Source organism: Notothenia rossii (assembly GCF_949606895.1).
Source record: "Notothenia rossii genome assembly, chromosome: 2".
NCBI lineage: Eukaryota > Metazoa > Chordata > Actinopteri > Perciformes > Nototheniidae > Notothenia > Notothenia rossii.
In genome coordinates this window covers 85,918,230-85,940,197 of record NC_136904.1, presented here as the reverse complement: position 1 = coordinate 85,940,197, position 21,968 = coordinate 85,918,230, and the positions used below count along the sequence as shown (strand labels likewise).

General features: G+C 40.3%; 1 protein-coding gene across 2 annotated transcripts; it reads right to left on the bottom strand.

Moving 5' to 3' along the window:
* Window positions 1-21,473, bottom strand: kpna3 (karyopherin alpha 3 (importin alpha 4)). 2 transcript variants are annotated; one of them, XM_079666998.1, is made up of 17 exons: window positions 21,205-21,473; window positions 18,490-18,534; window positions 14,065-14,154; window positions 12,633-12,662; window positions 12,071-12,123; window positions 11,892-11,987; window positions 8,191-8,276; window positions 7,151-7,243; window positions 6,895-7,064; window positions 6,566-6,610; window positions 6,336-6,467; window positions 5,704-5,832; window positions 4,737-4,841; window positions 4,399-4,470; window positions 3,498-3,660; window positions 2,857-2,951; window positions 1-2,768 (listed from the first exon to the last, which is right to left on the bottom strand). In XM_079666998.1, the coding sequence occupies exons 1-17, from the start codon at window positions 21,271-21,273 to the stop codon at window positions 2,670-2,672; spliced, it is 1,572 nt and encodes a 523-aa protein (XP_079523124.1). In that variant the 5' UTR covers window positions 21,274-21,473; the 3' UTR covers window positions 1-2,669. The 2 variants fall into 2 exon arrangements, with proteins under 2 accessions (XP_079523124.1, XP_079523125.1); XM_079666999.1 differs by having other exon boundaries at window positions 7,151-7,237.
* Between the last annotated feature and the right edge of the window lie 495 nt (window positions 21,474-21,968).

The window sequence follows — 21,968 nt, the reverse complement described above, 5'->3', positions numbered from 1 at the left end:
GAGGATCCAACGGCTAAACAGCAAGTTTATTTTGGTTAGGATCAAACACACAGATCATGTCCTGAGGGTGAGATGAGATCAAAATCCCCTGACTGAAATATGGCAAAGATGGTTTGTGGTGTTGGGTGGGGGCAAATGAGCGGGAGAAATGGTGTGTTACAATGTTTAGTGAATAAGATTTGGAGGGGAGCGGTTACTCTCACAGCAGAGAGCAGCCATGGCAAACTCCAGAAAACAGGGAGACCACACATCTCTTTATCTCCCACCCTAGAAAGTCTCCAGCTACTCAAAGAATTGTTTCTATTCAATAAAACCGAGTTTTAGTTGAAATGAAAAACAAAAGGCACAATGATTTTCAACTCATTCCTGTCTTTAATATACACAAGAGTTGAACGCATCAATGAGCCACCTTAAAGAGAGGAATTCAATCTAAAATTTATAAAAAGATATAAACAATCAGAGGCCAAAACGCTGTCTGTTGCTTCTTCTCCAAATATTTTATTTAAAACAACTTTTCATTAGCAAGTAAAAATCTTGCAACAAACATAAGCTTGTATCCAATTCGGATACAAGGCAACGAAATTGTAAATCTTTAAAGTGGCTCGGTCTAGTCTGCTAGTTCATGACTGTACACCCTCTCTATAGTTTTGTTCAGTAATAAACAGCTAGTCCCAAAAACAAGCCTGGGCTGCTCATAACAACCCCACCCAATACGTAAAACCCCAGTGTGACCCTCCCCCTACCCACCTGTTCGGACCCCCTCTCAGTAGATAGCAGCCAACCAGAGGATCATAAAGTCTTCGAGACCAGGGCTTAGGTCGGGTTCAAAGTTTGACGCCGTGAACCCGCACCCCCCACACCAACTGGGACGGCACATTTAAAAAAAAGCCCGTCACCATTACTACTACGAAGAAGAAGAAGGAAAAAAAACTGCCTGTTCCAATTTATCAGCATGTCATCACAATACATATGCAAGTCAGAAATAAAAACATTGAAACAAAGAAATATTGCTTCAACGAAAAAGAAAAAAAATCCTCCCCAGCCATCTTTGACAGTAAATCGTCCTTCCAATGACTGTCAGCTGCAGCAGCTTTGTACAGGCTTTATGTAAATATATTCATATATTCATTAGACGGCAAGGAGAGGTACACATCACATTTTTTGTACAATTATTCAAATTGAGTGATGACATGTGACCTCTTCAAAGAGAGAAAGTAGTTAAGTAGTGTGTTTAGGACCTGTACTCGTTATATAAGTCTAGTGTTCAATGAGTATAGGTCCCCTTTCTACAGGCAGACATGAAAATGCCTTCTCTGACGTGTGCATAAGACTGAAGAAAAGGAAAAAATTAAACATTATGGAAGCTCCACAGACTCAACCAAGTAGCTGAAACCTAAAATATGTTTGAATTTAAAACAATTAAAATAATCTTAAAGGTCAGATAAGCAATTCAGGTCGTTTTTTTTAGCTCTCTTATTGTTAACACCCCCCCTATCCCTCTTAAAAGTTTCACATTACAGGGGAGTCCCGAACAAAATCACAGGACGTGACCGAGCTCATGTCCTACAGACGGATGTCCTGCAGGGGATGAAACGCTTCGGCTGACATGTTCCTCTTCTCTAAAGTCTCTACGTCTTCACCCAAAGGGGCTTCCTCCCGTGACAGGTATTCACGTCCGAAAAATAAAAAACTGTCGTCGTCCTGCTGAATCAAAATCAAGCAGGATCGTTTGAATTGGAAAAAAAACAAAAAAGATTTATGGCATTTTCTTCACATTTTTGATGGTTTCTCTTCTTTTTTTTTTTTTTAAACAAAGTTTCAACAGAGGTCACGTTAAAAAAAAAAGTGACGCCATCTAGTCAGAAGTCCCGTCAGTCAGTCTGCCACGGAGTCCTTGTTTTTGTTGTTGCCTCGGAGCCCTTTCCCCCCCTCCACCTGCCCCAGGACGATCATTGAGGGGGGCAGCGGGGAGTCCGCGGTTAATCATGGCTTAGCTCTGGGATTAACTCTTTAAAACTGGGTGAGAGAGGATTATTGGGGTGCCCGGCCCATGGGAATCTGTGTAGGTCAAGTGTGTTGACGTGCGTGTGTGTGTGTGTAGGTCAAGTGTGCGTGCGCGTAGGTGAAGTAACACCAGAGGACAATCCAGGGGAGGGAAAGCACAGAATAAACCACAAACAAACAGCAGTATTTCTTCCCCATAAGTGATATGATGGCTTCTAACAGAAGTATGCACACAAATTCAAAGTGTCAAAAAGTGTTTCTGTGTGTGTGTGTGTGTTTGTGTCTGAAAATGTGCTTGTGTTTTTTTTGTCTTTGTGAAAACTGGACATTTGGCAATTGAAGCTTGCCATGAAGGCTTTTTCTTCCTTCTGGTTTTTATTTAAAACTGGCAACCCTCCTGATTCAGGTTGCCAGGTTGTGACGGTGCCTGTTGAACTCCGATGTAGGGTAGCCGTGTTCGGTGAAGGATGATTAACAAACATAAAGAAAAACACCCCGCAGTGCAGGAGGTGGGGTGGGTAAATCCTTCAGTGGTGAGTTTCCATGTTGAAGTGATGCTAAGTAAATCCTTCAGTACCAGGTTGCCAGGTTGGAGGAGAGATGGATGAATGTCTGGGGTGATTACAGAGTACCCGTGCAGCTGGTTGAACTAAAAATCCTAGCTTTTAGAAATTAAACTCCTTTGTTTGCATGTTGGAAGCTGGGTCAAAGTTGAAGGTTCCTCCTTGAGTGGTGTCCGGGATCAAGCTGGGGTCTTCATCAATCTGGAAAGGATAAATATAGTGAGATCACAGCAGAGTAACGTTTCACTGAGCAGGACAAACACATGCAGATCACATGTGGTGTACTTACATCATCTCCTGAAAAGTACTGATCAATAATCTCAAAGGCTAGTTTGTAGATATCCTCATTTTCATGCTGCTGCAGATTTTCTATCTTCTCCAAACCTGGGAATAGCAAAGACAACAATTCCTGTTATTGACATTAACACTGGGAAGAAGCACACAACAGAGTTCAGTCATACAACCAATAAGGCTCTCTCAATTCCATTTGCCAGATAAGACGTGGAATATAATACTCAACACTCAAGTCCGTAAAAATAAAAAACACATTTCCCCAATACATTTTTTTTCTAAATGCCAAATTCACTTCAGGATAAAAATGATCTCCCATGTCTTAATTGATTTATTTGTGTTATTTATTATTCTACTTAATGTGAATCTTTTGTATTCCTGTTAACTGTGATGGGTGTTATTTATTTTTATTGTATTATTATTATTTCATGTATTTGTATTTGTATTTTTTTTTTTATGTGACCATGACCTAATGGGATAGGGGATAGGGGATGGGTATTTGTATATCCTTTAACAGACATGTTGTCCTGTACTATATATAATGTGCTGAAAGTGCCACGTCTGGAAAAAAACAAATAAAAAGAATTTGTTTTTTTTACAAAAAAAAGGCATAAAGGACACGATGATCCAGACGCTGACCTCCACACTCCTCGATGATCTCGGCGATGGTGCTGGCTTCGTCTCCCGCCATGATGAGGATGTTCTTCAGGCCGTCCAGGACGACCTGCACCACCTGAGAGTCCTTCACCGACAGCAGGCTGCAGAAGGGAGGGATGACGTTCTGCTCCACCAGGAACTCCACCTGCAAAGAGCCAACATATACACACTTCATTATAACACAGGAGCATTGGAATGAGCGTGGAACATTCAACACAAGGAAACATTCAGAACTTTCAAGTGCGAAATCGTGGGGTTAGCTTTTACTTGAAATTACGGAATAATATTTGCAGTGGTTGAAATTAATGTTTTTTTTTTTTTAAATATATATATATATATATATATATACACTGGAGTATGTATTTTTAATCAATTGTAAAACGAAAATTAATTATTCTACTCTACTACTATTGTACATTTGCAATAAAATCTACAATAATAATTATTAATTTTATTTATAAAGCCCTTGAGAAAAACTGTTCAAAGGGCTTCAGACATAAAAAATACACACTGAAAATACACAATTTCAATTCAGGAAAAGTCATATGCAGCTATGAGTTTTTTTAATTTTTTTTAGATATAATTAAATTAATACAAAAAGAAAACAATTAAGAGAAATCTAATTAAATCCATATTAGAAAAAATGACCTTCGGCTACGTTTAGCTGTAGAGAAAATTTATAATAATGAAGTTAGTTTATTTGACCTTGAGGCAATACAATTATTAAAGTAACAATACTTTCACTTGAGCACCCTTTGTGGTCAAAAACGCTGATTCAATGCTGGACTCACACGTCACGTCAGGACGGGTTTTTGCGGCTGAAATAAAAACACTTATGTAAACAAAGGACTCCAGACCTCTCCGTCATTGGTCCAGATCTCACCTGGTCTTTCCTCCCGCTGATGGTGAGGTTGCTGATGGCCCACGCTGCCTCCTTCTGTGTGCCAAAGTCACCCTGTAGAGAGACAGGCTGTCACTACAACGTGCACGTAGCGGGTTTTTCTACAACAACGTTAACGCAGAGAGACACAGGAAATCTTGGCCATGCATGCATTCAGTGCTTTATTCCTTTCAAACAGGGATGTCCTGCTTCTCTGGCTACATAACATAGAAGGTGTAGATGCAGCTGAATCAGCGCCAACATTATGTTTGTCGAGAACCATCTGTGGAGAAAATAGGACCTAAAGAATGGGGAATATAACAATAAATATACCCACAAACCTTAGCCAGTTGGTGGATGATCATAGGAATCAGCCCTGCGTCGATCACAGCCTGGACCTGCTGCTGGTTCCCTGCTGTGATGTTGGACAGGAACCACACCGCTTCCTGCAAACACACCAATCACAACGCTCAAAACCTGTTCGATATCCAACACTAGGGCTGCTCAATTAAATCGTATTTTAAATCGCAATTACGATGTTGGCTTGCAACGATTATGAAAACCACATAATCGAAATAAAAAGATTTTTTTATTTTTTTTTTATTATTATTTATTTAAAAAGATTTTTTTTTATTGGTTTTTCGATTGAATTATACTTAAAATTCAGGGTAATCAACTGTTAAAAACATACTACACCTTTTTCTTTTTCAATAAATGGATGTTTTCAAAGTAAATGGATAATCGTTTTTGAATAATCGTGATATCAATTATTGACCCAAATAATGGAGATTATGATTTTTGCCATAATCGAGCAGCCCTATCCAACACACACATCAATATTCTTACATGGATGTCTCTACCTCTACACCATTGGGCTAGTAAACAGGGAACAATGCAGATGGTTGAGATTCCATATTTTGGAGTATTTCTTTTAGTTTGAACTCTGGTGTTATGCTCCAGTAACAATCATCTTTTACACTGCATTGTGGTTTCATTTTCTTACAGCACCATCACGATTAAATAAGTGTTTTAGTGCATCTGCATCAGGGTAAAAGACATTGCCTATATAATATACGAGTAAGCATTACAGTGAATTTAAAAACAAAGAAATCCTACTCACTCCTCTAAGCTGAAATATACTAACTATAACAAATCTGCTCCAGGTGTATTAATCTGCCTGACAGTGAATCAGATAGCTCTAATATAACTACTGCCACCTACTTCCTCTTTCCATACTAAGCCATAAGAAGCTGGCAGACTTACATTAGCAAAAAATAAAAGACGACATCATCATAAAGGCTTAGGTACCTTGTTGATCTTTTCTTTAGGGTGTGTGAGCAGGTTGGGGAAGTGTGAGAGGACGTCGCAGTTCAGAACAACCTGCGTCTGCTCGTCTGTCCCGGTCACAATGTTCCCCACTGCCCTCAGAGCTGCCGTCTGCACAGAGACAACAAACGGAGGAGAATTAGGAGTAAAATCATTTGCTGATCATTAAAATTGACTTCCTGTCGACAAGACTGGGGCTGCACAACTCCTCAAAATGGGAATGTAAATCACATATACATAATTACATTTATAAATATATAAATCACAATATGGATTACTGCATTATCCAAATTGCAGTAATCACATGCAGGGAAGTCCTGGCCCACAAACAGTATTCTACAGACTTGATCAATCCTCTACAGACAGATACTCCTAATAAATAAATAAGTAGAATAACACCATGATCATTTCATATTATTTTAATATTAACAATTGTTTACATTTAAAGTGAATAATAATAATAATTATTATCATTTTTTTTTTTTTTTTTTTTTTTTTTTTTTAAATGGTCCAATCATAATGCAACTACAAAATCAGTCAAATTGAATCCCAGTTTTTAAATCATGCAGCTCTAGACAAGACTTAAATATGTAATCATTAAATCAAAGTCTCACCTGAACTTTGACCTCCTGCTGGCTGAGGAGAGGCACAAGAAATGGAACGACTCCCGAATCGATGACCATCTGGATCTGCTCGTTGCCTCCGTCCGTCAGATAGGACAGAGCCCACACCGTGTCTACTAAGATCTGAGCGAACGCACACAGGAAGCGCGTAAGTCGACGCAAAGCAAGGGATTTCATTCCGTAAAAGATATAAAAGTCATACGTAAGAATCTGATACTTACATTTATATCAGTGTGATATATTAGCACACACAGGGCGGGCAAAATCTGTAGGGAGAGAAAAGAAGGTTGTGAGTGGGTTGAATGTAGGCAGAGGGATACCTTGATCAGATGATGGCAAGAACAGCGCAGAGAGAGAAGGAAGAAGATACAAAGAAGATGAAGAGCTGTCAAGCCAGACTTCAAATGTCGCTTTATAGTTACAAGCGCCTCCCGGGCTTTGACTACTGGAAAAGGCGCGGTAAAAAAACTCTGTGTGACTCAGACTGCAGTGACACAGACGACTGAGACACACATGCATCTGTCTGGCACATTAAAACCCACACACACACCTCTTGGACTGTTTCCATAGGGGGCGGGGGGTCCTTATTGCGGCAGAGGTTAACGATGACCCAGGTGACATTGCGGAGGAAGGTGATGGGGATCGACGGGTTGATGAAAGAAAGCAGCGGCTTGACCACGCCCAGGGAGATGACATAATCCCTGCACTGTGGACCATCACCTGCACAAACAAAAGGGTCAGAGGTCAACACACACGTGAGCTTTAAACGCAGAATGGACACGCTTCAATCAGAGGACACTACTTACCTATAATGTTTCCTAAAGCCCATACAGCCTGTTCGCATACGTTCTGGTGGGGAGAGTGTAGGAGTCGCAGGAACAGAGGCACTGCATCTGGACCCACAAACATCAACGCATCGGAAATTAGACCAAGGTAACACTTTGTGAAAGTCCAGTGATAAGCACTCGGTCAGGTCACAGTCACAGTCAAAATAAAAACGGACAAACCCATGAAATTGTCACAACTCCAAACCGAATGAGGTGTACTAACAATGTTACAAAGGGAAAATGTGTTTACTCTGCTTAAAAGGGTTTTCCCCCCTCCACCTTTTTCAGTGGTCGCGTTCAAAATAAACTATTTCTGTGAATATGCTAAAAGTCAGCTGACATGAATGTTTTTTTTTTCCAGTTCTTGAAATGCTTAGGCACAGTTAGCTGGATCTTCAGCTGATCCTTTCCAATGTTAATACATATGTTTCAAGGAAATGTAAGCTACTGCTAAAACATCAAGATTGTCCTCGTTTGTATTTATTTTTTTATCTAACTTTTTTGCCACTTTTGCTGTAAATGTTTTCGGATTCAGATTATTGTTATAAGATACACACTCAGTTGAACATCATGATCTTTTAACACATTCCTAAAATAATATACAAAATACCAATTGAAGTTTAGCTTGAGATTTAGGTGCAAAAAGATTTGAAAAGTGCAATGTAGAAGTCTCACTTACATACTTTGATTCAAGCACTTGTGTTACATTTGGATTACTGAATTGAATAAAGTCAAACAACGTCATCTTTCATTTAAGAATGTTTTTAAAAGTCTTTTAGTTTACATTTAAGATATGTTTTAAATAACATCTCAGTTCTTAAGAGTGGACCCGGGATCAGGATTCATGTGATGAGCTGGCTGTCACGTTGGTTTCGTTTCAAAAACAAAAGTGCTGTGTTATCTAATAAAAACATAACCCAGGAATGACTGACTGCCCGATTGAGAGAAACCCAAATAAACATGGCAGCTCTGCAGACAGTACACAAGAGTGCAGGAGGCAGAATGTGGGGTCAACTCACTGGATTTAACCACGGCCTGAGTCTGTGCCGACGTCCCCGAGGCGATGTTGGTCAGAGCCCAGGCCGCCTCGAACTGGAGAGAGGGGCTGCGGACACAGAGAACAGGATGAATACATGAAGTTTTTATCATTTACTTTCTACTGGGTAAGAAACATTATCATTAATATCGATGCGAACATTCCCCCGAATTCCCAGCTGCCATGACATGTTTTTCAAAGGCAACTAAAACACTTTAAGAGCCATGTGTCTCAAACAGATTTGAATCAAAAGCGTATAGCTCAACATGGCAGACTGAAGAGGTCTGCATATATTCCTTACATTCATAGCAATAATTCTGACTATAATCCTCAATTTGAATGAGTGATTTTTTTGATTACCGTAATTTTCGGACTATAAGGAGCACCTGAATATAAGCCGCAGCAGGTAAATTGAATGATGTGTACATATATAAGCCGCACTGGACTATAAGCCGCAGGTGTTTTAATGTTTAATTACCATATGTAAGGGTTCGTGCACAGAGGGGATTGTCGGGAAAGAGATGGCTGTTTGAGGAAGCTCCCATTTATTAACATTTCAACAAACAAGTTGCATATTTGCATAACGTATTCAAGTGTTAGCATTTAGTGCAATAGTAGCTACAGAACATGTACTGTGCTGTGTAAACTGTACTGTATCACATAGCGTTTCAGACACACAAACTTTTCAACTTTCAAACTTAAACGGTGCGCTCCCAGCGCACGTACCGGCAGTGATCTACAGCAGTGGTTTTCAACCAGTGGTACGGGGACAAACTGTCTCGCTCTCGTAATGTCTGTCTGTCTTGCTCTCGTTCTGTCTCTCGTACCACTCTCGGTTCCACTTTTACTTTTGCGCGCTACCTGTCTCACTCTTTTCCGGCCTCCAGCTTTTCCTGCTGGAGCCCGCCGCTTAAAGGTGGGGGGCACGGATCGGCCATAGAGCCCACAGAGTTAAAGGTGGTGGACTGTAACCTGTAAAATCCATAGATTTAGGAGGTCCCCTAGTGGCCGTTAGCTGTAAAAATCCATAGATTAGCCGCACCGTTATATAAGCCGCAGCGTCGAAAAATTGGGAAAAAGGCGCGGCTTATAGTCCGAAAATTACGGTAAATTAGAAAGCCTTTTTCTATTAAAGCAAAGTCAGTTTCGTCAAAGTAATGTGTGAAGCAGAGGGGGAGAAAGGGTGGACACAACGTTTCTGTCTCTGAACACTGCTTAGACTCAGCATTCCCAACCTGCGATATTTTCTAGGAAGCTTGCCTGACCAAGCTTGCCTGACCAACTACTAAGCAGTCACCGATGGAAAATACGTATAAATAAACAACAATAAACAATACTCATATTATTAGTGTAGCCCAGGGGTCGGCAACCCCTGGCACGCGTGCCAGCATTGGCACGCGGCACCGTAACCAGTGGCACACTAGGATTAAGTGGAATAAGTGTGCAAAAATATTTAAATTGTATTTTCGGATCCTGAACGAGACCGCCGCCAGAGCGCATCTCTCCGTTACCTGCCATGCACGCAACGCAGCCCCGTTCTCTTTATCTCCAGGTGACTTTCTGCCGCTTTCTTCCGTGGTGCAGGGCTGATCGTTTCACCACGGAGGAAAGCACTTCACTAATTGCAGTACCCATAAGGAGCTGTACAAATGACGCAGTTTTTGCGTGGCTGTGTATTTAGTTGAAAGCCCAGTGGCGATCTGCTCATCTCTCATCGAAATAATATGCTACAAAGGAGCGGACTGGCCATCTGTGTGTTGAACTTTCCTGTCGGCTCCCAGACCGTAGTCGAGGAGGGAAGAAGCAACAAGCTTCAGGTTCAATAACCCACTTTAGCTTAAATGACTGGAGAGAGGCGAGCTCTTCTTGGGAGGACGTTGCATTTATTTAGCTGTTCTTCTGTTTCACAAAATACATCACAGACCTCTGTTTTTCTGCTGCCTCGTTTCACTTCCAGAAACAAAAACACACGTTCCCTTAATGTCGCTCTACCATCCACAAACACACATGCACAAGCCACACCCCTCTTTCTCTCTCTCTTAAAGGGACAGCGATCTCATCTAACTCTGCATGACCCTAATATCATAACATGTGTGCTCTGGAGAATCACAGAACGGACGATCGTCCTTATTATTATGCCGTTTAAACCAATTATTTAAATGTGTTTGTTAAATTCGACATCATGTAAGTTGCGCTGACAGGTCCACACACTGCTTCCCCGCAGCGAGGCTCCCCCCGCCCTCCTGCTGATAGTTCGCTCCTCTACCCCCCCCGTTGATAATTCTCGATCGTTGGCACGCTGATAACAATTTTTTTTTTAAATGGCACTTCATATCAAAAAGGTTGCCGACCCCTGGTGTAGCCTAATCTTTAACTCAGAAACACTGGGTTTATTCACAATAAATAGACATGCAGAAAAAGAGTGGGAGTTTTCTAATGTTGGTTTAGCAAACGACGTTCCAAAGTTTTAACGCAGTTAGTTTCTATATAAAAAAAAACCTTCTTATAAATCGATATGAAATCCTGGTGAAAACAGCGTCTGTGTGTTGGGTAATGCACCTGACATGACATCAATGGTCTAGATTTGGTACTGTGCTCAAAAGGGAAACACGTGATTTATTTTGGGATTTATTTTGTAAATGATTGCAACACAAAATATTAGAGCTCACAATCTCAAGCGCTCCTCACACCGCCCACCAGCCAAATGCTAGTAAACCAAGGCAGAGGGTGTGAAGTCTGTTTACTCTAGGGACTATTTCATCATGAAGCGAACCCTGATCTGGATTTCCAACTTGGATGTGGTGCCACTGTGGAGAGCAAAGTTAAGTGTTCTGACAGTTTGAATTTGAACACCTCAGAAAAAACTTTCACTGGTGCTCATCTTGCTGTCCTTTGCGTTGTGGTTCAGTGCCTCCTCATAGCATTAGGCTGAGCTTCCTTGGCTTTATGCCATGATGCTATGGCAACAACAATAGTAGACAATTGCTTCTCTTCATGGAGGCACGTGGGTCAAACTGCTCGGCTGCATTGCAACTCAAAAATAACACCAATATAAGATGGTTCTGCAAGATGCTTTATGTTGTCGGTTGCTATGGTGAAATCCTCACAGCTTCTCCCTTACAAGTTCCTCCACGTCAGCCATTCTTTCTCCCCCTCTCGGCTAACACAAGGTCCTGGGAATTTGGGAACTCCAAGAGACAGGAATGCTGTTATATTTGGCTTTGCCGGGGCAGAGAGAGTCAGCCAACTGCCCTGCTTGCTTGCTTGCCCACACACACACACACACACACACACACACACACACACACACACACACACACACACACACACACACACACACACACACACACACACACACACACACACACACACACACACACACACACACACACACACACACACACACACACACACACACACACACACACACACACACACACACACACACACACACACACACACACACACACACACACACACACACACACACACACACACACACACACACACACACACACACACACACACACACACACACACACACACACACACACACACACACACAGAGGTGTGGCAGAGACTTGATGTAGCAGCTTCAGTAATCCATCACAGCAGCCTGCAGTCTTAAGAGCTACATGTTTGCGTCACAGAGTAAAAACACTAATGGTTTAGAAGCAGACTCACTTGTCGTCCCTTTCCAGGCATTTGACTAAAATGGGCAGGATCCCAGACTTTATCAAGTCGTCGATCGGAGGGTTTCTGTCACTTGAGAGCAGTTTTCTGTCAAAGGCCAAAGAGAAAAATGTCAAGACCGTCACGTCCATAAAACCAAAAAACAGCTGACGTCTTTTTGTGTGACTCACCTGGCTGCCTGTACAGCACTGAGCTGGACTACTGCATTATCACTGGTGGCATTCTGCAATGACAAGAAGTGAAGGTCATTATTGATGCTAGCACAGAATAATGTAAGAGTATAGGAGCCACTGCTGGTACCTTTGGGAAATGTATAATGGAAGATTTAAAGGTGGGGTAGGTAATTTTGGAGAAACCAGCTCGAGTGCGCTAGAATTTGAAAATACACAACCGGAACAAATTGGCCACTTCCGTACAGAGCCCCTCCTTCAACACACACGAACGCGCACATGACCAATGAGGGCACGAGATAAGTTTGTGCACAGATGGAAGGCTGACAGGCAGGTAGGTCATCCAGTTATTTTAGCCGGGCCGAGTAAAATGATTGGTCGTGCTTTTTACAGTACCACGGCTTCCACAGATGACATTTTTTTAATATGGATTTTTTTGTCAAAGCACTTCAGATATTCATCGCTATCGGGATGTTAAGAGTATTCCATGGAATATATCAAAAAGTGTATCTCGAGCCGGTTTCTCAAAACGTACCTACCCCAGCTTTAAGTGATCACTTACCTGTAAGATGGCCTCAAGCGTAACATTTTGCTGCAAAAAGAGAAAAAAAACAGAGCAATGTTAGCATACACACCATCCCAGCTTTTCCCCAATTATACACATTTAAATGTCAATAATAATAATAATAATAATAATAATAATAGCAGGACAGTTTAGCACCAGTTGTTGACATTACCAAATGTAGTTGAACCTCATTAATATTTAAAGAAGGGTTTAATATATAAACAGATGTCGATGTGGTGTAATTGTGTTAGCGCTCTTTTTTTTACAAGTATATATTGTCACTAGCAGCTTTCCCCACTGCACCTTGGTGTGTGACTTGGACATTTGAATTGCAGAATATGCAGAATATGCAAAATTCTCTCTCTCTCTCTCTTCTTCCTGAAGTGTCTTTGCTTGAGGCCATTAACAAAGGGCTAAAATATCATAGCATGGAAGTCCCACCCTTCACCTACGCTAGCTTGTTTTCAGTATGAAGTGGCTTCTTGGATTAAGATGCGTCTCTCTACTACCACACTGGCTCTAATATTTGAAAGCCTGATCATTTAAAGATAGCATTAGCCTTCACAGCTTCAGTAAGCTACATTTCCTTCCTTCTCCGCTGCACTTGGCTACACATGAGAATGCAATTTCCTTTAGGACTGGAACGCACATATTGGCTCACTCTGCATGCTATTCCTCATCTTTTAATTAATCTACTAAAAGAATATTGTCAGAAGTCAACAGCTTTTGAGATAAATGAATCTTAGGCAGCATATTGCATTATGGGGAAAAACTAGAAGGTACACTTAAATGGGATTATAGAAGCAGCAGCAGAGAGGGAGTGCTTCATTCTGGATGTAGAAACCCCAGACTATATTCACCACGGTTTATTTGAACATACTCTGCAGTAAAAAAAAAACATATATATTAAAATATATGCTAGTGAGCATGCTAGCTAGTGAGCATGCTAGCAAGAGTGCGCAACCGGCACTGCATAGAGGATGTTAACCCAGTTGTCATGTATTTTTGCATCAGCTGCTACAACCATCTTGGAACACCAGGGGTGAGACTTTTTATGCGTCAGCTGCTGCTTCAGAGAAGAAGAATGAACTTTCAGTCTCACCTCAGGAGAACATTTGGGAGACGACCGGGGGAGATTATAACGTGGGTAGTTGGGCTCTTTGAAGTTTGCAATGAAAAATGTTGCGAACCAGCAACAGTGAACAGAAACGCATTCCTATTTAATTCATCCTGCTTTTAATTGGGAGGAGATACCAGTAAAAACTGAACTATTCTCAAAGACACTTTTTTTCTGAATCCATTTATAACTGAAGCTGCTCAGCGACTGTTTCTTGAGTGTATCACACACAGTCTGGAACAGCTGCTCTGACACTATACAGACCGTCCAGTGCCTCCACGTCTCTCTTTCTACAGAGACATCCAAACTTACTCCTTTGAAGTCGGAGTCGACATCAGAGTCCTCCAGACTCTCCTCCAGTGGGACATTTCTCTTCTTCAGTAGATGCTCGTCTCGTTTGTTCTGATGAGGGAGAGAGAGAAAAAGACAGAGAAGCAATGAGGGGAGAAGATCAAAGTGTTCATGAATGCATTCATGAATTCTTTAAGTGTCAGTGAATCTGGGTCTGCCTCAAAAGACTGATTCCTCTTTTTCACAAACTTTTTTATATCTGAAAGTGTAGGACACATGTTAGATATACCATAATAAGTAAGTAAGAAGTCATTATAGCCTGTGGTCAACAAACTGGTCAACAAATAGATGGCCATTCTCGATAAAACTGTGCAATTCAGCATTTATATCCTATTAATACACCACAGTATCTATTGTTATATACATTTGATATATTGTAGTACAATGTAGGGCTGCTCGATTATGTCAAAAATCATAATCTCCATTATTTGGGTCAATAATTGATATCACGATTATTAAAAACGATTATCCATTTACCTTGAAAACATCCATTTATTGAAGAAAAAAAAATGTGAACAGTATGTTTTTAATAGTTGATTACCTCGAACTTTAAGTATAATTCAACTGAACAAACAATTTAAAAAAAAATATTAAAAAAGAATAATAGTAAAAAAATAATAGTTTTATTTTGATTACGTTGTTTTCGTAATCGTTTCAAGCCATAATCGTAATTTCGATACGATTAATTGAGCAGCCCTAGTACAATGTGCACATTTTTACTTCCTATTATAGTATAGATATTTTCTGGACATTTTACTTCACTTGTTATGTTTATATTAATATCTCCATTGTATTTTTTATTTAATTCTTACTTCAATTCTAATTTTTATTAAAATAATTGTATTCATTTTTATTATATTTTCGATGGAGTAACAGTCAAGAAACACAATTTCCCATGGGATTAAAAAAGTATTCTGATTAATCTGCCTGCAGGCTAGACCACAAGGCAAACACACACTCGTCCTCTTTGAAGGACAACACACACACACACTCTCTCTGCAAGCACACCTTCAGACAGCACTGCGATACAGAGACACTTGTCGATAGAGAAAGTTAGAGAGACCCAAACATCCCATCAGCTTGATGTGAGTCAGCGAGAGGAGGAGATTCCCTTGCCCTACATTCCTCTGCATCCTGCTCATGTGCGTCACTGATGACTAATCGGCGAGTGCAGTGCTTCTCGCTGCTCTGATCCAGATCAATGGAATGTGCAAAACATGAGACCACCTCAGTATTTCCTAGCAGTGACATTCTGTGTTTTAGCACCCCCGTCTGTGTCAGCGTTCCCCAAGCGGTCGGCTGATCCGAGCTGCTGTTTACCAGAATCTTCAGACTTTGTTTAGAAGCACGATGCCAAAGTATCCCTCAGTTCTGTTTGTTACCACTTCAGATTCGAGGCCATCGGGCACAGAAAAGCAGAACATCGTGCTGGACTCGAGCCCAGACCCCTGGAGCAGTTTTGTGCTTCAGCCTGATTAAAAACCGGAATTTATTTGATTATTTATTACAAGCTAAAGTTATCTTTGGTATTTTCAGGGCAGTTACAGACTTTTGTGACACTCTCCGACATTCGCCTTTAAAAGCCAGATTGTATAACTTGTCCCCTCATCAATAAGAGGCCGGAGTGTGGACTCTGTTCTAAGCAACTGCTGTTTGTGAGCAAAAAGATCTGAGACTATAGAAAAATATCATATTCAAATGATGCATAACAGTAAGTTATTGAGTATAACACAAAGCACTTCTGCTCAACTGAAAAGAAAAGACAGCTCCGGGAAATTGGCGGGAAAACTGGTCCGAATTGGGTTTGGACAGAGAATCAAAAGCTCTAGCTCAGATAGCCCAAAAACCAAGTCATGCCTTGGCGAGTGCAGCTGTCCACCTTGTAATATGATGTTTACAAGTTGTCATTTCCTTGTGTCACTATTGTGCCAGGGCTGTGACAAACACATTCACGGAGCAAAGGGTTCACTTCAATATCTATCATCTTGTTCTGCAGCCACTTCCTGGAACCAGAGGGCACCTTCTCTCTTCCACAAACTACATGAACAACTCAGAATCATACCATATGACTCAACTAATGCAGATAAGACTTGTGGGCAAAGTAGGGCTTTTGATGAACTCTTAGAAATTGGTCTTGAAATGTGCTATTGATATTCGTGCTTAAAGGAACAACGACACGATGATGGATTAGCCGTACTGATTGTGTTAGTGCTTTATTTTACTCATCTATACAATGTACAAAGAATATTACAGACTAAAAAAAATCAAAAAGCAACTCAGCTAAATTTGACTTCATCCATCATTAAGAACTAAATCTGTAAAAACTGTCAAACTAAAAACAACCTCAGGCCCGTCAGCATGTTAAAAAGGGTGCCTTGCATTACTAATTTCACAGTCAAAGAAAACCACACAACAAAATGCAACACTTTAAAGCTAACCACATGTAACTGCTGTTACACTCCAACCGGTAAGACTTTCAAAAAGGATGAACGGTGTGTCCTATTCCAATGATCTGAACACGTGTTAAAAAAACACTGCCACCCCCAAGTAGCAAACAGGAAGTCTGATCTTACCAAAAGATCATTTTCAGGATCTGCTCACAATCTTTTATATTTTAGTCTATGAATATTTTAAAAGCTTCCGTTTACTGTTTTGTTAAAGTACGTTTTTGTTCACAGTTCTGACAAGAAGAAATGCATCAGCCAGAAATATCCCACCAGACACAACGTCAACAACGGCTGTCTCCAAGTGCTGTCTCCAAGTGCTGTCAATGAAGTATGAAATCACATGTAGACTGGCTCAACTCAATATGACTCTGGTTTGAATTGTTGCATAAGAAAATGTGGATTATTCTCACAACAATTACACACATATCAGACAGGGCTTGTATCTGGAGGTGAGGTTTTGGATTGGTAGAACGCTGCACTTAAACATCCCCTTCTACAAATACAATGTTTATGTATGAACAGGTTATATCCATGGACTAAATTTTAAAAAGGACATAGTATGTGTACTGTCAGTTTTAAGACAGTCCAAAAGGGGGGTTTTAAGGCTCTGCCCTGGAGTTCGTAACTAGCTTATAGCTGAATAACTGCACATAAACTGGCAGAAGAATACTTAAGTTGAACAATCAAACAGAAAGATTAAGAGCCCACTGCAGGACGTAGAGAGTATTGTATGAAGAGAAAATGACACCAACATAACCTCAGAGGATTCATCAGAGGATTCTTGTAGAACTTAAGAAAAGCTTCAAGTTCCTTCTTGAACTCTAATGGCTTCTTAAATATTCCACATTGTGTTATCTAAAAATAAACACACAACCAAATCCACCAGATGGCTGGAAAGAATAATGTGCAGAGGGAAACAACTTGATTCTAGGGGCATCGACTGTGAAACATGATGTTGGGATATGTATTGCTGCCAGTGAGACCAGCTAACTGTCGACGGTTACAGCGGTGTGAAGGCTTACCTTACATTACTTCAAGGTCAAAGCTGATGCATCAATATCTTTGGGCGATGCCATCAAAAAGCAGCAGCCAACGTGTTTATCCAAAGCAGTAAAGTAACCTCAATCCAACTTAGCATGGGTCTCACTTATAACAGAACAGAATAAAGGATATAGAATAACATGAAAATGACTACACTTTTTCAACACGATGACGATGTTTAACCCCTCAAAGTAATGTAGAGGTTGACATTTAAATAGTACCGTCCTCCTTTAAACGTTAAGCCTCTGGTGCAGGGTAAAGGACCACAAAATACGTCACATGACGAAACTGCACAATGCCCACCTGCAAGTATATTTCCCTTTTGTTCATGTTTTGCGCAACAATCAACACGGACCCCAGCACTACTTTAAAAAAAAAAAAAAATGGAAGCTCCTCTTTCATTTCAATTTTGTCACCATGCCTGAACAGCAGGGAGCGCAGGAAATAAACAGCAAACACGGTATCCTGGTAACGAAAACTGACTCTGGTACAACTTTTCTAAGAACATAAAATACACTGTCAAATTGAATATAAGCAGAGTACAATACATGACTGTGTTGTGTCCTGTGTTCAAACTGAGACAGTATACCAAGAACTTCACATTTATAGAAGTAACAGAAAGGTTTAAAGCAGGATTTAGCCAATTGTTGTTCTGGTTCATTTCAGGGTATTTTATTTGTACCCGTAGGTAGATTTGGTTTGTTTTCTATAGTCTGTTGGCAGGTAGGGGGGATAATTAAATATTAAGAAAAATGTGATATTATAAGAAGATAGTCATTAAATAGCATGAGGTACTTTGTACAAGACTGATTTAAGCATCTAGGGTCTTGGACAGATAAATAGTATTTTAAATGAGTGAAGGATGTATGTGTAGACAGACAGTGGATATTTTCCTCACCTTTCTCAACTCAACCGTCACCTCATTTCGATGTCTTCGCATAGTCTATAACAAAGAAGAAGAAGATTCAGCAAAGGAAAAGAATATTTGAGCTTTGGCACATTTTTGAGAGATGATACTGCAGTGAAAATGACACTTTATTAAGCATTTCACATATCGATAGTAACTCAAGAAGAATAATCAAATATCATGGGCAAAAATATCTAATTGTATGATGTCCTTTAGATTCAATGAAGTATTGACCAAAACCTTTTTGGGATCTAACAGAGCATGTAATAGATGTATTATTCCCCTTAATTTAGACATACATCTTTGAATCATCACAACAATAGCCGAAACATGTTAAGGTAAGGAAGAGTTTATGTGAAGATAAACACAGAGACTTTTTAATATGATTTAACTAACTGACAGCACAAGCGATGTAGGTTGGTTGGGTTTGCAGTTCATCCTGAACCGTTTGAGATGGTCTAAGATCTTGTGACTGTTTAAAGAGGTTCATGTTGCCTTCCTAAATAGCCTGTTACGTAATATAGGACAGTCATAAATCAGGAGGATGTGGGGCAGATAGGTGTCCCAACCACTGCAAAACTGAAAGTAAGGACCAAAACTAAATGTCCCTTACAGACAGCAGAACATCAGAATACAAAAGTCCAGCCCGGGCGTGAAGTAAGGCTGAAACTAATGGTTATTTTCATTGAATCTATAATTCTGCTAATTATTTTCTGTCTGAAACATACAAATATTAATCTATTATGATGATTAAAAAAACAAAATCATCTCTACATTTGAGGCAAAAAAGAGCTTTTTCTACCATTTTGGATGTGCGTCTTCCAAATGACTTTAAACATTACGTGATTATCAACAGAGTTGGTGATCATTTTTCTAATCGAACCATCATTAAAGCTTAAGAGAGGTAAATGCCCCTAGTTTACTTTAATTAGCTAATTCTGTTGGTCGCTGTATCATAAATATGAACTTTTTTGTAAATGTACGGACGAATAAATGTTGGACGAATAAAGGTATTCGGATGTCTCTATAACAAAGAGCATATGCATATAAAGACAATCTTTCAAAGAATAACTCCAAGAACAAAACCGTTAAACCAGATATTCTACAAGGTAAGAAATAAGAGGGCATTAACCACGCCATCAACACATTGAAATAATTATTTCCTGCAAAACAAAGGAGCTTGCATCCGACGGCATGCGTCTTTACTGCTTTGCAATTCAAAGCCGTTTCTAGTGATGTCAGAAATGAAGAGCAATCCGTTAAGCCTGACCTAAATAAATAAAACCCAAACTGGCATCTTCTCCCCTCCTGTAGACCGAGTCATCCATTTAAAAGAAATGATGATCATTCACAGGAGACCCAGGTCGGACTTCCAACATGCCTGAAATAGCACCAGGAATGCACTTGGCAAAGTCTGTCTGTCATAGTAGCCATGTGCATGTCACACTGACCCCAAGTTTCAAAACAACCACCAATAGGGCATCCATCTGTGCTTTTTGGAATTTGAGGATGAAACGGCCCCCTGACATGTTCTTAAAAAGGACCATTTCGAGATATATCTTTGTGTCTTTTGTTGAATAACCCTGATAGAAGTGAGGAAGTTCATCTAAATAAGTCTATACAGTTTTTGCTTTGACATCCTTTGGTCCAAGACTGTCAGCTTCCTTTATATTTTGCTGGTCTGAACACAGCCTTTGCCAAATGGTCTGGTCATCAAGTCAATGGGCATTACAGACAAATGCTGCCTGTCACATACATGTATAATTCGACTTGTTAGTTGTATGATGCTGCAATACCCAGCCTGTTAACACTGCCCATTTGGCAGTATGGTACATAGTTCTCAAAGATATATGACCAGACAGTGAATATACTACAATTATGTTTCATAGTTTAATAGCAATGTCAACTTAAAATGTGATGACACCAAGTTATAATGAATAGTAGCCTACTGCTGGCTCAATGCTATCCAAATCTCACTGATGGATTTGAATCATACATGACCTCAAATGATTTTAGTTGACATTACATTTGACTGTTTTCCACATCAAATGAGACTGTAAAACTAAGGTCATCGCATCATTCCCATGTAGCTAACAGTTTAGTGGCTTAGCTAGCAGCTCAGTGTAGCTCAGCTGGCTTCACATGCTAACATTAGCATGCTAACTAGGAGGGGCAATGTTTGGTAAGGGTGGATGTGACCCAGCCATGTTATTTAACCTTAAATTATGTTTTGCTAATAATGACACATTTATGTAACGTTTGCAAGTTAGATTTGGTGTTGATTAAGACCAACTTGATATGAAATAAAGCAAGTGTGAAGATTTTAGAGCCGGTCGGGCCCAGCCACCGGTGCCCATCCAACATGCTAGGTGTCGTTAGCCGGCAGTGACAGCTACACCTCCTGCCCTTAAATCTCCCATTTCTAACGGCCCAGCTGTGATGTCGCTTCCTCTTTACAAACATTACCAACTGAATAATAGTAGACCACGTGTTAGGTGTTAAACAATCATCACAATCGCTCAATCAAGGGTGTGATTTGTCGTTGACAAGATAAGCACTTTTGATGGCGAACTATTCCCGTTAGCTTAGCTTAGCTTAAATAGCAGCTGCAGCCAGGCTTCCCAACGAGGCCCAAAGACTATCGTTTTTTTACGCAAAACTATCCGGATTTATGTCAATAACACTCGCGTTTATATGTCAGCTCACCTCGACATCACGTCCTTTATTTTTAAAGCTCTTGATGCGGTGGTTTTCCAAGCCGGCGTTTTCTGCCATGGCTGTATGGGGTTTTGCTATTACTCCGGCTTTCGGGAATCTCCTCCGTGAAAGACGAGGCAGCTCCTGTGCTGCTGTTCTCCGAGAGGGAGAGGAGGGGGCGGTGACACAGGGGAGGAGTTACTGCTCCTGCATGGGCTGCCCTGCTTTCCTCCGCTTACTCGACGCAGTAAGAATAAATTCCCCTTTGATTTACTGTCCCACAGGATGTCAGGAAGATTTGCAGCTCAACCGTCAATGTTGCGCATAACAGTGAAGATGATACGCAGCGAGGGATAGAAGATGAAGACTCAGGGACAGTTTCATCCCACAGGCAATAAGAATGTTAAACACCTAAACTTTTGAAAGAACATACAAAACATTCATCTGTTTGCAACTCATATATCAATATTCCAATTACTGTATACTATTCTGGAATGTTTCTATTATATTATATTTTATTGTATTTACTTAGTTGTACTATTGTATCTGTTTTATTGTGTTGCACTGCTGGAGGAGCCTGTGACCTAGAAAGTTCATTGTCATAAATTAACTACACTGTAGCTATGCACACATAACAATAAAAGCCTTGAGATGTATTCAGATATTTCGCTTACACTAGAATTTTTTAAGTTATAAGTGAACGTCCTGCATTCAATATCACAGGCTAAAGTACAGGTATGAGTATCAACATTTTCAAAACATACCAGTTAAAT

Excerpts from the sequence above, each read along its gene's own strand:
- kpna3 (XM_079666998.1), bottom strand. The coding sequence starts at position 21,273 with ATGGCAGAAAACGCCGGCTTGGAAAACCACCGCATCAAGAGCTTTAAA. Across the intron at positions 18,535-21,204 it reads ATAAAGGACGTGATGTCGAG|ACTATGCGAAGACATCGAAA; the intron begins GTGAGCTGACAT and ends TCTTTGTTATAG. Across the intron at positions 2,769-2,856 it reads AGTACTTTTCAGGAGATGAT|ATTGATGAAGACCCCAGCTT; the intron begins GTAAGTACACCA and ends TATCCTTTCCAG.